The following is a 15294-nucleotide window of genomic DNA, read 5'->3' as shown; positions in this document are numbered from 1 at the left end:
TAATTAGTTATTTTAATAATCAAAAATCTTCTCTTGATATGCAGCATCCACTGGGGTCTTTGTTGGTTGCTCATTTGCAAACGTCCCTCGATAGCAGAAGCATAGACGGGGTGATCCAATCGATAGCATGCAGCAGTTGGTTTTCAGTAGGAATTTCTAATCAAGTTAGGTTGCACCAGATTAGATCAGAAGATCGTTTTGAAGTCTTCTTTCACTGTTAGTTTTAAATCGGTTTTATTTTATTATTAGATTTAAAGTTTAATTTCTAAAAGCCCAGCCAGGGTCTGGGCCTGAGAGTTAGCCTTCTGCAATATAAGAAATATTCAAATTAAAAATGATGAAATGTGAACTTTAAATGCAGGATCAACACAACAATGATTTAAAAAATGCAACAAGTAGAATAGTACATACATGATACAGTTCCAGTTATATCACCTGTCAGATTTATTTATTATTATTGCTGGGACGCAGACTTAAGCCAAAATCGTGAAGAAACAAAAACCAAATTTAATAGTATTTTTTTAAAATGTGCTTATTGTGCAGAATATTAAACTCTTTTCTCAAGTGACTTTTTTAACAGAATTGCATCTGGGTTGCAGTGAGTGGATATTTGTAGGTTATTTACGTCTTGTGCGGTTCGGTTTCCATTGCAGAAGCGGTTTACACCACCACAATAAATGCATCAAGAAACGCTTCAGTAATATTTCAAAATGTGGTTGAGCGCTCTTATTGTGTGGTGCTGAGCGGCACATTTAAGTCGTTTGATTTTTAGAGATTTTTTTTTTTTTATGTTTGTGATTCTCTGGGGGTAAATAGTGACACAATTATGGCCAAAAAGTTTCTGATGAATTCTTTTTATTGTCGGTTTTATTGAAATTTCAATAAAGATCACAAAAGAAAATGTCAAGTTTTTATAGCCCGGTCCTTGGAATCATATTTTTCTACAATAATAAAGGCATACACAGATTCGCTATAGTTTAATAGACTTAATATGTATAAGACTGAATGAAAAATATGGCCTTTCAGTTCGACTTTAGTGCAGATTTGTGTAGGACCTTCATGCAGGGAAAACGGCTGCGGGCAAATGAAGCAGCTTGGCTTCCCACCGGATAAACCTGCAGATATTCATATTTATGTCAGTGTAAGGCATTCATACAAGTCTGGCCAAATGATCCCATGCATGACCACTGTAATTATTTACCATTATACAGCATATAACATTCATCAAATCTGGTTAGAAACCTTTAAATCCAAGCTAAATCTTGTTTTTTTAAGTTTTCCTCCACTCACCAGTAAGTGCCTCCGTTAACACCCTCCTTCTCAGAGCCCCATTCTCTGAACACACACTTCCTTAAACTGCCTGGGTGACTTTTTAAATCCAGGTGTTCCTGTTGTGGAGCCATTTGTTCTAATTCCTCCTGAGCTGGATTGTGTTTCTCCAAGCGCGGTGGGAAGAGGCCACTTTGCCGACTCTTAAAAACAAAATAGGATTCCTTCTAGAACAAACAAAAGAGCAGGGCTGAGGGCCCCAAAGCATCTTGGCACTCAGATCTTCATTCTGGAACAATTTAGTTACTTTTTTTTTTTTTTTTTATGATCTTGGTCCCAAAATGCATTTGGGCAGCCTGGTCCAGGACTGTTTGACACTTCTCCTCATTTGCATGATGTCTTCCACCACACAGCTCTAACATCTAGTAGATCCTCACTTTTGTGCAGGGGATGAGACCCCCACAACCCCCCACCACACCTTAACCCCCACCCACCCCCACTGAGTGCAGATAACATGGAATGACTGGAGAGCATGACCCTCTGAATGCTCATGCATGCTTGATAATGCAACTCATAAAAGCGACTTTATTCAGGATGAGCCTGAAGGTTCTGATGATGATGATGATGATGATGATGGTTGATTATAAATTTTTAAAAAATGAATAAATCTTTTTAATTTTTTTTCCTTGTTTTTGTTGTTTTAGTTGTAGCAGCTTGACAGTAAGACGTTCAGGTGAATCGGGACAAAACGGCAGAGTCATAAAGTGCTTTATTTAAAAAATAATGAGATAAATAGTAATGACGTCTGTGTTGTATTTTGAGATAATGGAGTGATTTTTTATCATTTCTAAACAAAGGGATGTCCATTTGTGGCCCTTGAAATGATCCTGCGTGGCCCCTGTCAGCAGCTCAAGAGTGATTAAAATGATGCATAAAATACATTTTTTTATAAAAGGCAAAAATTTAGGCACAAAGTAGAGAATTTATTTTTTAATTAACCACACTGTTGTTGTTTTTACTTTAAATTAAATTGCGATAGAACCAAACATTCAGCAGACTAATTTATTAAACTGGGATAAACGCAGCAAGGGTTTTTAAAGAAAGAGTGACCCATATATAGTTCAAACACAAAATATATATGTTTGTTTTTTTGTTTTTTTTTTCAGGACAACAATAATCCCCAAATTTAGTTAATTGTTTTCATGTGTGTGTATTTTTAGATCAGCATAAAGATAACAGAAATGTTTACTTCATTTAAATATTGCATGTTTAGTTTATTCAAGATAACACAATTTAAAATAAATTGGAAAAACAAATTTAGTGGCTCTCCAGAACTTTAAACTTGACAGTTGTGGACAGAAGTTTGGACACTTCTGATCTAAACCATATGAAAGAAAAATCTTCCATATTTTAGGGCTTCTCTTTGTGGGAGTAGTGAGAAAATAACATTTCTGAGCCGCATTAGGAGCTGTCAGAAGCTCGAAGCAGCGCAGTGACAAACGGCATGACACATTCAAAACCAAAAAAAAAGAGAAAAAAAAAGGGGGTGGTGTGGTTGCGAGCGGGAGTGTGGCGCAGCGGAGTCGGGTTTGACGTGTAAATATCTCCATCATGCCTCCAGTTCCCTTGTCTCTACATGGCTCCTGTAGTGACTGAGTCCTCCTCTGCAGTGCCGCCTCTCCTGCAGAGCTCTGTGCTAAATTAGCCTCTCTGTCCCACACTGGCTGCTTCAAAACATCATTGTTTGCAAAGCCCCTTCCCCCCTCAGGGGGCTGGCTCACATGTAGGTCAGCCATATCAGATAGTGGCATGGCGGCCTGCTGGGACGTTGACTCAAACTGACTGTGCAAATAGATGTTTGTTAGAACGAAGAGAAACAACACATTTTGTTGGATTTCTGCGGTTCAGACACTCAGACTGTATATTCTGAATCCGTTCGACCTGCCGCCTCAGGCTGCTCGATTTTTACTTCGGATTCCGGTCTCTGTACAAACCCCTTGAATGTTATTGTTTACAGCCGCAAAATTTGCTTGTGCGCAGAGAGCTGGAGGGCAGAAAGATGATTCCTTTACATGCCATCTATAGCCTCACCTGAACTATTCCTTTAACAAAATAAAACCTAGAGATGGAGGTGTTTTTAATCCAGTGCAGTGCGCCTCAGCAAAGGGAAAATAATGCAGAAAAACCCTTGAAGAACAACTCAAAACCAGATACGCTATACACAGACCTGATAACTGACGGAACGCTCTCAGTTATCAGGTTCTAACACCAAATAATACACAAATATTTCCCACAGAAAGAAAGAAACATTCGGTCTATTACAGTTTTATGCTTTCAGGCTTGATTTTTTTCTTTTACGATTATTAAAAAGCAAGCTAAGCTTAGCTAATTTAAACACCTGCTCTGCTGAATGATCTGTCATTGGGTTGGTGTGTGGGCCGCCTACTTTTTAACTGAGCCAAAAACAGACAAAGGTCTGCAGCTCATCTACATGTTAAGGTTGTCAAAGTCAAGCTAGCATAACGGACTCTGCCTCGCTATATTTTAAAATTAAAACTCTTTCTTGATTTTCTTGTCTAGCCATAATATTGACAATTAGCAGCACAAGCTGCGTCCCTTTTTCTTTTTTCTATAACACACGTACAGTACAGACCAAAAGTTTGGACACACTTTCTAATTGAATTCAATGAGAAGGTGTGTCCAAGCTTTTGGTCTGTACTGTACATTTAAGATTTGGCACGTTATGTTGACAACTTGACAGCTAAAACCAGCATCGTCAGCGTGTCTGTACTCATACCTTGTGGATAGCTTAGTGATCAAAGAGTGAATAAGAAGGAGCAAGTTTAGTTTTATGAGGACTCAAATCGCCTAATGAGATTATTTTACTTCAATAACAGCAAACCTGATTAAAGGTCAGCAGGAGGGGTGTAACAATGCGTTCAGCTTTCAGCTAACAAGGTGAAACACGATGTTGGATTCAAACAAGAGTAGACAACAAAAGTCCCTTTTCTGGATTTCACAGACAGTATAAAACAGTCAAGTTCAGTTTTTTACAAATATTATGATTTTCATTCTTGTCATGTTAGCCTCAAATACAATACATACCGTTTGCATTTTTATGAATATACTAAATTTGATTAGTTTTAAAGAAACTCTTTAGTATTGAATTATAAAGCCTAAAAGTTTTAGACTTTGAACCAGAGATGATCAAATGCAGTCCTGGTTCCTTTAAAAAAAACTGAACTTTAGTGTAGTGCAGATTTGAAGCTAATGCTATGTTAGCATGGCTAGCAGCTAGCAGTTAGCCAGTAGACTCGCAGTGGGCATGTTAGCAAACGATTCAATAGTCATTTATGTCATTTATGTAACTTAGAGTAATAAACTCTTTGGAAAAGGACAATGTGCAGCTCAAACAGAAACGTCACCATTTGTGACGCATTGTACCAGATTATAGCATTATAGGCTAATTCGCATCTGCTAAAAAAACAGAGCAACTGTTTCCTTCCTCTCTTCAAAATAAAAGTCTTAAACATAGAGATATCTTAAATTGGTGGATTTGTGAGAAATCTAGCGGAGTGGAGTCGAGTTACATCCCTAATGTGCATCACATCCAACAACAGGGAAGAAAAATGATAAGAAAACAGACGGCTCATGACAAATATAAAGAAAAGAGCTAAAGAAACCAAATGGAGAGAAAAAAGGTGGAAATAAAAAAACAAGCATAAAGGACTTGGAGCTGTCTGATGTGCTGAGCTTGTTGTTGTGTGTGAGCAGGGACAGGCAGCCGAGCCTCAGTCCATTTCTATTAATAATAAGCGTGTGGGAGGCTGAGCCATCAGCAGCACATCCACACAGAACTGACCAACTAGAGCTGCAAAACAGAAAATCAAGGGACACATTACTGCAGAATGGATTACCAAAAAAGTGACAAGATATGTGACCAGGATTATATCAATAGGCTCTCACCTTAAAAATACATCATAATAATTTATCACTCCAGCCTCTATGCCTTCGTGGTCAGACTTGATCCTGACGAATCTTACGATCTGAGTATTTATGGGATGATAAATTGTCCCAGACGATATCGCGATAAACGATAATATTGTTGTTTTGAGGCCATTTTCAAGTAATGCAGTAATAATGGCGTAATAACGCAAGAATACATTCTAAAAGATGAATAAACTTGACATTTTAATGAACATTTAACACTCGAACTGGAAGAATTTTAAATAAACAAAACAACAGAAACAACACATAAAATAAATGATGACGTCTCTGTAAACAAAATTGTCCTTCAAAAAAAAGGTTCAGTTGAGACCAAAGCACCAGACTGAAGACTTTTATCATCCAGTTTCTGTATAAAGAGAGAAAAGAAAAAAAAAAAAAAACAATAAATTATGCAGATGAAAATTAGTGAGCTTGTTTTAATTTGTAATGGTTAATCTTTCAGCCCTATCTGAGCATGCTCAGTGAGGCTGAGCCGTGCGATAGCGCGGGTTGTTAGTGCGGGTTGTTAGCGCAGCTGCGTTTGTCGGTTTATTTCCCGTTTAAACCTCTTTCTGTCCAAACTCCTTATCATTTCACTCTGCTGACTGGCTGCTGCAGATTACCACACAACTCTGAGTAACAGAAACCAGAGTGATGCCGCATGAGATATTCCAGCCCAGGTCAGGGGGGTGGGGGGAGCAGAGAGGGGTCAGGCAGGAACACTGTTATTCTCTGTCGACCTTCTGCCAGCTTTTATTTTATTATCTGTTGGTTTGTTTTGCTCTGTATCCTCTTGTGGCTTCGAACGGTCTGTCCCCAGTCGTCCCTCCTAAGAGCGTCACAGTCCTGTTCCTCTGTGTTGTGTGTCTGCAGTCGCCGTGTGTCTTCTCTGTTTGGGAGAGGGATGGGATTGCTGACAGAACAAAATGTGGGATCTAGTACAATTTTAGCGTAAAGTGATATTTTTAGTGTGTATCGTATGTTATTTAACAGCAGCAGAATGAGCTGCACTAAAACCCAGTCCATGCCTGCTACGCTTTGCTTGACTTAGTCTAGTCCCCCCCCCCTCCATTTATTTCTGTGCTGGATGCATGAAACCAATTAACACGTTTTGTCCCAGCTGATCAGATAAATATCAATGTGACTGCGAGCGCCTCAGACCCCAGGCTTGTGTTTTCGTTTTGTCTTTTGTTGTCGTTTTCTTCTGTAGATTATCAGTAATGAGAAGTCGGCCTGGTTGAGGCCTGTGACGGTTTCTGTCAAAATGCTGAGTCATTGTCTCTCCTCCCTCCCCCCGCCGCCCCCACCGTCGCCGCCGGCGATCAGAATGAAGAGTGGAGCCAGCAAGGCCTGGGGGAACAACCAGGACGGGGTTGTGGCCAGCCAGCCCGCCCGCGTGGTGGACGAGCGCGAACAGATGGCCATCAGCGGAGGCTTCATCCGCAGGTAGCCTTCAGCTTCACCTTTCAAATCACCTGCAGCAGAGAATGGCCGGGAGGTCACAGAGGTCAGCTGAAATAAATGGCATTATATTATTGGAATATAATGTCTCCACAGATGAAATTACAGCGACTACAGTGGCTTTTATTCTGATGCCACTCAATGAAATCCAGTGCCGATCTTCAGTAGTTACCAAATTAGTGAAATGTCACAGCAGGTCTCATCAGTATGTTGAAGACTATGAAAGCTTTTGTTTACATTGTTTTTGACAAACGTTAATATCCCTCTTTTAGTAAATGTTTAATGTTTTTCTTTGTCAGTGTTCCAGCTGTCATGGGTCCAAAGCAGCTCTAACCTGTTTTGTAGTTTTCTGGTCGTTTGTTCCAGATTAGCGGTTCATAGGAGCTGAGTGCTGCTTCTCCATGTTTGGTTCTGGTTCTGGGGATGCAGACTGTTGTGTATGTTAACTCAACAGCAATAGAGAAGGTGGCTTAAAAAACTGAAAAACAAACCCAAATGTGTCATCTAAAACTAGATCTGGAAGGATTTTTGTTTCCAGTTTGTCTTCAAGGAAAAACCTCGATTTAAATGTAGATTTTTAGCTGCTTAAGATCTGATTTAGCAGTTAGCTTCTATTCAGAAACACATAGGATTAAAGTTTATTCAAGTTTATAATTTTGGATAAAGTTCTCCACACAACAAGTGTGCTGCAGCTCTTTAGGGCCCCTTCATTGTTCTGCAACTTTTAAAGTAAAGCCAACACAAAGCTGACCTGCTCAGATCTCAGGTCAGAGGTCAGATCCTCCTAACATCCAAGGTAAAAGATGGCCGAGGTTGTTCCAGATGGCGCTCTTCACCCGTTCGGCCCTGTGTTCACGTCTCCGCCCTTCCTGTGCTCAGGGTAACAGACGATGCCCGGGAAAATGAGATGGACGAGAACCTGGAGCAGGTGGGCGGCATCATCGGCAACCTGCGGCACATGGCCCTGGACATGGGCAACGAGATCGACACGCAGAACCGCCAGATCGACAGGATCATGGAGAAGGTACAGCATTTGTGCTTGTGGTGTTTTCAATGCTGAGCAATGCATTCACAACCAAACGGTTACCTAAAAAAGAAGAAATAAAACTTTTTTTTAAGCATTTTTATAAATTTTGGTCGTTATCACAATAGTAACGTAAAATACTGTGATAAAATTCAAAGTCCTTATCACCCACGTCTAACCTATAACTCTAGTAGGCTGAACAGGCACGAGCCTTTCAGCTCAGAGGCATCCAGGATGAACTGACATCAGAAACTTGGACTGTCTCAGAACGAATAAATGAAGGACAGAAATGGCGCTTCAGTCTGCTATTCAGGCCTCAAGATGGTATAGTGTCGCTTATTTGGTCCTATCAGAGCTCATTTCCTGTTCTGCATTAATGTGGAAAAGAGCGCTGTGATCTTAGAGCACTGTATTCAGCAGAGACAGAAATAAAAACGGCCTTTATCGTCTCACAAAAGGAAAATGAAGGTGCAGCAGCAGTAGATATAAAGGTTCGCCCCAAACGTTCACTTGTTACAAACAACAGGCGTGTTGGACTCACCAGCCAACAGAGTCGGATCACTTTTTCAAAAATTTACATCCTGTGTAATGAACGTTTAAAAACATGAATCCCTACAAATTGTTGGCTTCAGGTGTCCCAACTGCTGCCAAGAGTAAATCAACTTAACGGAAACACGGCAATTTCAGGGGGGGGAAAAAACCTCCTGTTTTTCTATCAAAGTGTTTCGGCGCTGCAGGATGAGGTGGTGGTGCGTTTCGACAAAACTTCAACGGGAAACCCTTTTTTTTGTACTTTTCTTCATGACCCGTCTCCTCCTGTCTCGCAGGCCGAGTCCAACAAGACTAGAATCGACGAGGCCAACCAGCGCGCCACAAAGATGCTGGGCAGTGGCTAGGCGGCCCGAGGCAGGAGCGCTGTCTTCCTCGGCGCCCCGCGCCACACGTCAACCGGCGCTGACATGCTTTCATCATGGTATTGACCTTCTAGGTTTGCACACATGCACATATCACCTCCCCTTCCTCCATTTAAATGTCGTTCTGTGTCGTCTGTCGAGCTTTTTCAAGATGATTGTCCTCGTACAAAGATGATTTCTTATACTCCGTATATCATTCTTTCCAAAGGTTGTATATAGTGCTGACTTGATGGCTCTCTAGCTCACTTGTGAAGTTTTTATTCTCTTTATCTCTCTCTATCTCGCTACATACATACACAAAATATACATATATATACCTATACACATATCTGTGTTTATAGATATATATATCTATATATATCTGAAATAAACTACACTGCTCTGGATGACAAGTATATAATAGGAATGCGAAACAAGCTGTTTGTTTTCTTCTTTTCCTTTTCAGTATCTCAGTATTGTCTTTGTAAAGCTGTGTCATTCCATTCAGGCTACTGTCATGCTCCTTATTTGGTGTTGTCACGACAACAGAGGGAGCAGAGCGATTAAAAAGACACCAGTAATGCGGATGATGATGGTGGTGGTGACGATGGTAACCACGGCAACCGCGCAGCGGTACAGCTGAACGAGATTGCAAAAGAGCGCTTACAATCAGAAAAAAAGAGGCGGTCGTCGATGCGTTTTCCCTGAATTGCAATCACACTGAGTTACTGTTTAGACAATGTGCAACTAGACTCTCTGTAGCTGTATTAGACATTGCATTCCAAGTGACGTGAATTGTGCGTTCCTCTGCATGACAAATGGTAGATTTTAGTCTCATGAATAAAAACCTGTCTGAAAAATATATATAAAAATGCAAAATGGAAAAAAAAAAACCAAACGACAACATGGCAGTAGCAAATTGACGAAAAACGCATGCTCGGTATTAGGACACAGTTGTTCGTTCCATGCCCCTGCAAGTTTTGCAATAGTGCCACTCTTTCTGTCTCGATATATTTACCGACTGTGACCATCTCGTTGTACAATAAATGCAAAGGGGATCAAAAGAGGCGAGATAAAGGTGGGGGGGGGAAAAACAACAACAAAAAAAAACAAACCGTGAGGACTCTGTGGGGGGTTGTGTTGCAAAAAACAAAAACAAAAAAAAGACCTGTTTTCTAAACTATTATGCAGTTCATTGATGATGAAGATGTTGATTATGTGTTGAAAGAGGAGGACTGGCTGTGTACTGTATCATAGGTTTTGGATGCTCTGAAAAATAAACGAATAAATAAAAGTTTGCAATGTAAAGCAAAGACACATATTTCTGAGAGACCTTACTTTTATAAGAAGACTGTATCTGTAAGTTTATTCTCCCCCGTGTGGTTTGTTATTGGTAAAAAATATATACTGGTATTATGAAATGACAATAACTACACTCTAAAACGAAACAAAAAATATATATACCAAGTTTTTCTTTCCTTTCTTTTTTTTTTTCTTTTTGTTCTTTGCTTCTGTACTTTAGAGCTATGCACACCAAATCGCCAAAATGTTCAGTAGTTACAGCAAAGTGAATAAAAACCCTAAACCTGAATGACACAATAGGTTCAACTGTGAGATCGATGTCCTCAATGCATGTAATAGTAACGACCCCCCTCTCTGTATCCTGTCAGTGTGTGCAGTGGTGGACATTTTGTAGCTAGCTGAATTGATTAAAAGTAATAAACCCCAGCCGCACCGGTGTCTGTCTTCATTGCTCACAGGGTCTCGGGTTCTTATGGTAGAGTCAGCAGGGTCGGCTTCAGAGAGCAAATCGTCTTTTTGGCCTTTTGATACATAAGGGCCATCACTGATTCAGCAGACAGTCCACCAAATGTCCACAATTTCCTGTAAAAAAAAAAAAAAGCATCAAGTCATTTCATTGATCCTGCGTTCAGACGGAACACATTTCGCGTGTCCAGCACCTCAAGTTTATGGCGACATATCGTCAATTTTACCACGTGTCGGGCTAAACAGTCACGTAAAAAAAAAAAGCCAGATTATAGCTTATAGCTTAAAATATGGCCAAAATGTTATTTTTTTACGATGTTGCAAGACTATCGTCTGAACACCAAAAATTCCGGCGTTTATTTCGGTGACTGAAAACTGTTTTGAAAGCCGTCGAGTTCTGAACGCCACGGCGCGTTCAATGACCAAAATAAACGGCGTGAATTTTTGCCGTTCAGAATCTTAGAGCAGTGTGAAGAGCGGCGCTTTAGAAGGAGTTTTGTTGTATTTTCCAGCTTTCTAAACCACAAAGTGTCATTTTTTTGCATGACTCTTTAGTCAGACGGGTGGTAGAAGTGGTGACTTGGCTTGCCATACAAGTTGGACGTTTGTGCACTTTGAAGTCAGACGCTTGACATTGTGCATCAAGGTCGCCTCAGACATGCGTAAAGTGTGGAAAGAAGCACGTAAAGAGGAGCCTCTTGACTATTGCCTTTTATTCCCCATCCCAGTTTCTTTGTACAACGGCGGATGAAATATTGAGAGTCTCTTGACTTTATTTACTGAAAGCAAAAGATCGTTGTCATCGTCACCTCTGCGCCGTGTTTGAACTCAGACGTATTGTGAGTTTCATAAACTACATGCGTGCTGACGAGGGACGCTGTGAGCGCTGTTTTCCTCTCTCAACCTGCTGAACCGCATTGGTGCCTACACCAATACACACCTTTAAAAATGTGTAAAAAGGACAGCGGCAAATTCACACCACAGAAAACAGGACAAGATGCACCTAATGGATTTATGAAAACAAACACAAAAAAAAGTGAACATTAATGCATCTCCCTTAGGCAAGGTCTTTGGATTTAAATCCGTCTGATTTAGCCACAGGCACTCATATCAAAGCTTTTCGCTCACATAGCTGAGTTATTCTGATTGGTCGACATTCCACGTCCAGATGCAAAAGTTCAGATTTTCCAACTCCAGCGTCTCCCGTCAAACTCTTGAAACTCTTCAAAGCCTTGTCGATCTGCCCTAGGTACGCGTCCAGACTTTGCACGTAAACCAGACGCCCTGACGCTCAAATGGCATTTGGTCTGAACGCAGCATTAATCTAAATGACATACTGAAAGTTAGCGAGGTTAGCGAAGTTAGAACAAAAGAAGGTGAGTCTAGGATCTACACCAGTGCTCTCGCGCTGCCATCCTGCTGGAGGACCAGACTCCTGCACACATTTAGTTGTGTCCCTTGACCTACACACTTGAATTCAATGAATAAACTGCCTCACTAGCATGCAGTCAAGCTCTACAGAGCTCTGCTAATCATCTGCTATTGGAGGACTGGGGTTTGAGACCACTGTTCTACACACACTGGCATCAACATGGAGAAGAAAGGAGACTTAGTGGCTCTAGACATGGCATGGCTGTTGGTAAAAGTCGGGGTTTGGGTATTTAGAAAACTGCCGATCTACAACAATCTCTCTGGCTTACAGAGAATGGTCCAAAGTAGAGAAAATATCCACTGATTACTGCAGTTGTGTGGACAAAAATGTCTTGAAGGCAACAGAAGCTGAAATTAGCAGTCCTTACAGCTGAGGTAGGCAGAATAGCGTTTTTAATTAACAAAGCATTGAACCTTTAAGCAGATGGGCTCCAGGAACAGAAAACCACAGAGGGTCCCACTGCTGAGGCTGCAATTCCCTGAGAAGTTGTCTGAACTGATGAGTCTAGATTTCAGCTGCGGCGTACAGATGGTAGGGTCAGAATTTGGGGTAAACAGCATAAACGCCTGGCTCCATCCTGCCTTGTATCAACAGTACTGATTGCTGTTGGTGGTGGTGTCAGTACCAGCAGAACATCATCTAAAGTCCACAGCCTACCTTAGTATTGCTGCTGAACACGCCCAACCCTTTATGACCACTGTGTACCTTCTTCTAATGATTACCTCCAGTGGAATAATGTTCCATGTCACGGAGTTTATTGAACATAATCAGGACACGGTACTCCATTGGCATCCAAGGTCACCAGCTCTCAATGCAGTGGCTTTCTGTTGAACCAGAACAAGAGATTCTCCTCACTGATCTACAGCAACTGCATGATCGTATTAATATGAAACTCCAGAATAAATGCATTACCTTGGTGAGCTCTGATGGCAAAAGGTGATTAAACCAGATATTTACAAAATTGCATCCAATGATGGTAAAGTATGAGTATGCTATTATTATGGGAGCAATGACTCTGAAGGGTATAAAAGTGTGTTCAGTAGTCCATACGCCTCTGTGAGATGAAGTGCTGAAGACTCTGATAGGCTTAGATGAATGAAAACAGGATTTTATTACAAACAAGGCCGTGCTACATTGATTTGTGTGCAAACCGGGGAAAATCAAAACCAATAGAAGAGTTTCCTCAAAAAGCTGCTGTCATCATGTCTCTTTATAGATTACAGACAACACGCCAGCAGCCTGGACCTGATACGAATCAGAGTAAACAAACACGTTCCGATTTTCAGATATACTTAAACAAAACGGACAAATGACTTCCATTATTTCTACGACATTTGGATATTTTACCCAACTGACCAAAGTAATATATTTCGGTTCTGTTGCAGAGGTAAAGGTGACTACATGGTACTCAAACCCTGAAGCTCGTTAGCTAGCCAACGGCTAGCATTATTAAATGGCATCCAGGAGAACGTTGGTACCAACCTCTTTGTGTGCAGAGTCCGAGTGGCTTTCCTCTACAGTCCAAACTCATTCACATTGGTTTTCTTGTTGATTGAGCTTACCGCCAAGAAGAGGACAAGGTGAATGAATAAAAATGTGACTTCTGCTGCTCTGGCCCTGTTTGAAATAATAAAAAGAAACTCATATATATACAACAGAGAGATTGAAAACTGTTCTAAAGCACAAGAAGCCCTTGATGGAAATCTCTGTCTTGATTCTATTAATAATTCACGACAGGGTGCAGTTGAGTAGCCACAGTGGTCGATGGTCTTCTTGCCACTGTGCAGCATTCTTCAGTTTTCAGAGAGTGCAATGGTGGAAGACAGAAGAGAGCTCTGAAATATCTCTGACTTTGCTCTTAGTTTGGGATTATAGCAGCAGAAGAGAAGCAATCTTCTCTGTCTACAGTAAATTGAGTTATCTTAGCAATACGACCAATACATTTTTGATTTATTGAATGACATACATTACACACAGAGCTAATCAAATGTTGCTAATGTAGCAAGAATTAAACACTGTGTCCAAAATCCCCATCCAAACACCCTATACCAACCCACATAGGGAGTTCCACAAATGCCTCTATGCTCCCGTATTTTCCCCAATCAGTCAGGATGACCTTCCTTGACCCTGCTTGATTAATCAAGTGTAGAAAATGGATGGATATGTTGAGGAGCTGAACCCTGGCGTGGATATTTTACATTTTTTTTTATTTTGTTTTTTTTACACTTTTTAGATAACTATAATGTAATCTACACAAGCTGAAACCTGCAGACTACAAATAAACACACTACTGATTTTTGGACTCCCGGCATCCAGCTCATCTAAGAGTAATTGTACCTGAGGGCCTTACTCCCTTACTCCGGTGCAACAGGCAGTTTTGGTTGGCAAGTTATTGCTCCAAATCATGCATTTTTTTGTTTGTTTTGCTGAATGAGTCAAAAAGCAGCGTGGACCGCCGCGTCACACCGACTGGCAAAGATGCACAACACCAACGTCTCAGGTAAGAACAAAATACAACGGCAATTAAAATGAATTAGGAAGTAGCCTTCCTATAAGGTAGCAAGCTCTTTTTAAATGTTTTCCATTAGCTGTAAGCCGAAAATGATCATAATTAACATAAATAAAGTCTTAAAACCGTCAGTCTGTGTGTGACTGAGCTTTATAATGTGTATCACTTTGTGAATTGAATTACTGAAATAAACTTTTCCATAATATTCAGATCTATTGAATATGTACACATCATAAACGTTACACCATCTATATCACGGGATCTGAATTATTAACAAAATTCTTCATGTTTGGACCCAGGTAAAAAGCAATTTTTAGAGTTAGAAAACTCAAACTTCAAAATAAAGCGCCAGACCTATCACTATGTAAGTTTTTGGGGGGGGTTTTGTCAGTGCTAGAAAAATAAGTTGACATTTCAACCATTGTTTCCTGAAAGTTTAGTTTTGCTCATTAAAACTTACTACTGCTGTGAGATTTGTGTGTATGCGCCTGCAGTCTGTCCTCAGGCAATCTCCCCAAAAACCAGCAGAGGATCTCAATTCGTCAAACCTTTCCCAGCCGTCCCGTCTTTATTAGCCTCTCAATTTCTTTCTTGTCAAACTTTCCAACTCTCGTCGTCTCCCCTGAACGCGGCTCTTCCCAGGGTTTTTTCTTTTTCTCGACATTAGCACTAAAAAGAGCTGGTATAATCAATGGCATTGGTAGCCAAGGTTATCATAGTTAACTAAAACTATCAAAATAACAAAAACTGAACTTGAGAAAACATTTCCGTTAACTGAAATAAAAAAAAAACGTTAATTAATTCAACTAATTGGAACTCTGTCTCATATTTATAAAACTACATAAAACATACTGCAATTATAGACATATTCTTTGTTTTCGTGATTATGAAAATATTAGCTTTTCGAACTGATGTGAAGTTATGTCTCTTCACACAAGCGATTTACAGCAGC

General features: G+C 40.4%; 1 protein-coding gene across 2 annotated transcripts in view; it reads left to right on the top strand.

Annotated features, from left to right (window-relative positions):
* snap25a (synaptosome associated protein 25a) overlaps positions 1-10362 on the top strand; it is a 38367-nt gene extending 28005 nt beyond the window's left edge. For both annotated transcript variants that reach the window (XM_032585340.1, XM_032585339.1), the window contains exons 6-8: positions 6583-6702; positions 7597-7741; positions 8569-10362. In XM_032585340.1, the coding sequence (XP_032441231.1) occupies positions 6583-6702; positions 7597-7741; positions 8569-8637 (334 nt within the window). In that variant the 3' untranslated portion in view covers positions 8638-10362. The remainder of the gene's footprint in view (positions 1-6582; positions 6703-7596; positions 7742-8568) is intronic.
* The last annotated feature ends 4932 nt before the right edge of the window (positions 10363-15294 follow it).

Source organism: Xiphophorus hellerii, chromosome 15, assembly GCF_003331165.1.
Source record: "Xiphophorus hellerii strain 12219 chromosome 15, Xiphophorus_hellerii-4.1, whole genome shotgun sequence".
Lineage (NCBI taxonomy): Eukaryota > Metazoa > Chordata > Actinopteri > Cyprinodontiformes > Poeciliidae > Xiphophorus > Xiphophorus hellerii.
This window is presented reverse-complemented; position numbering and strand designations above follow the sequence as displayed.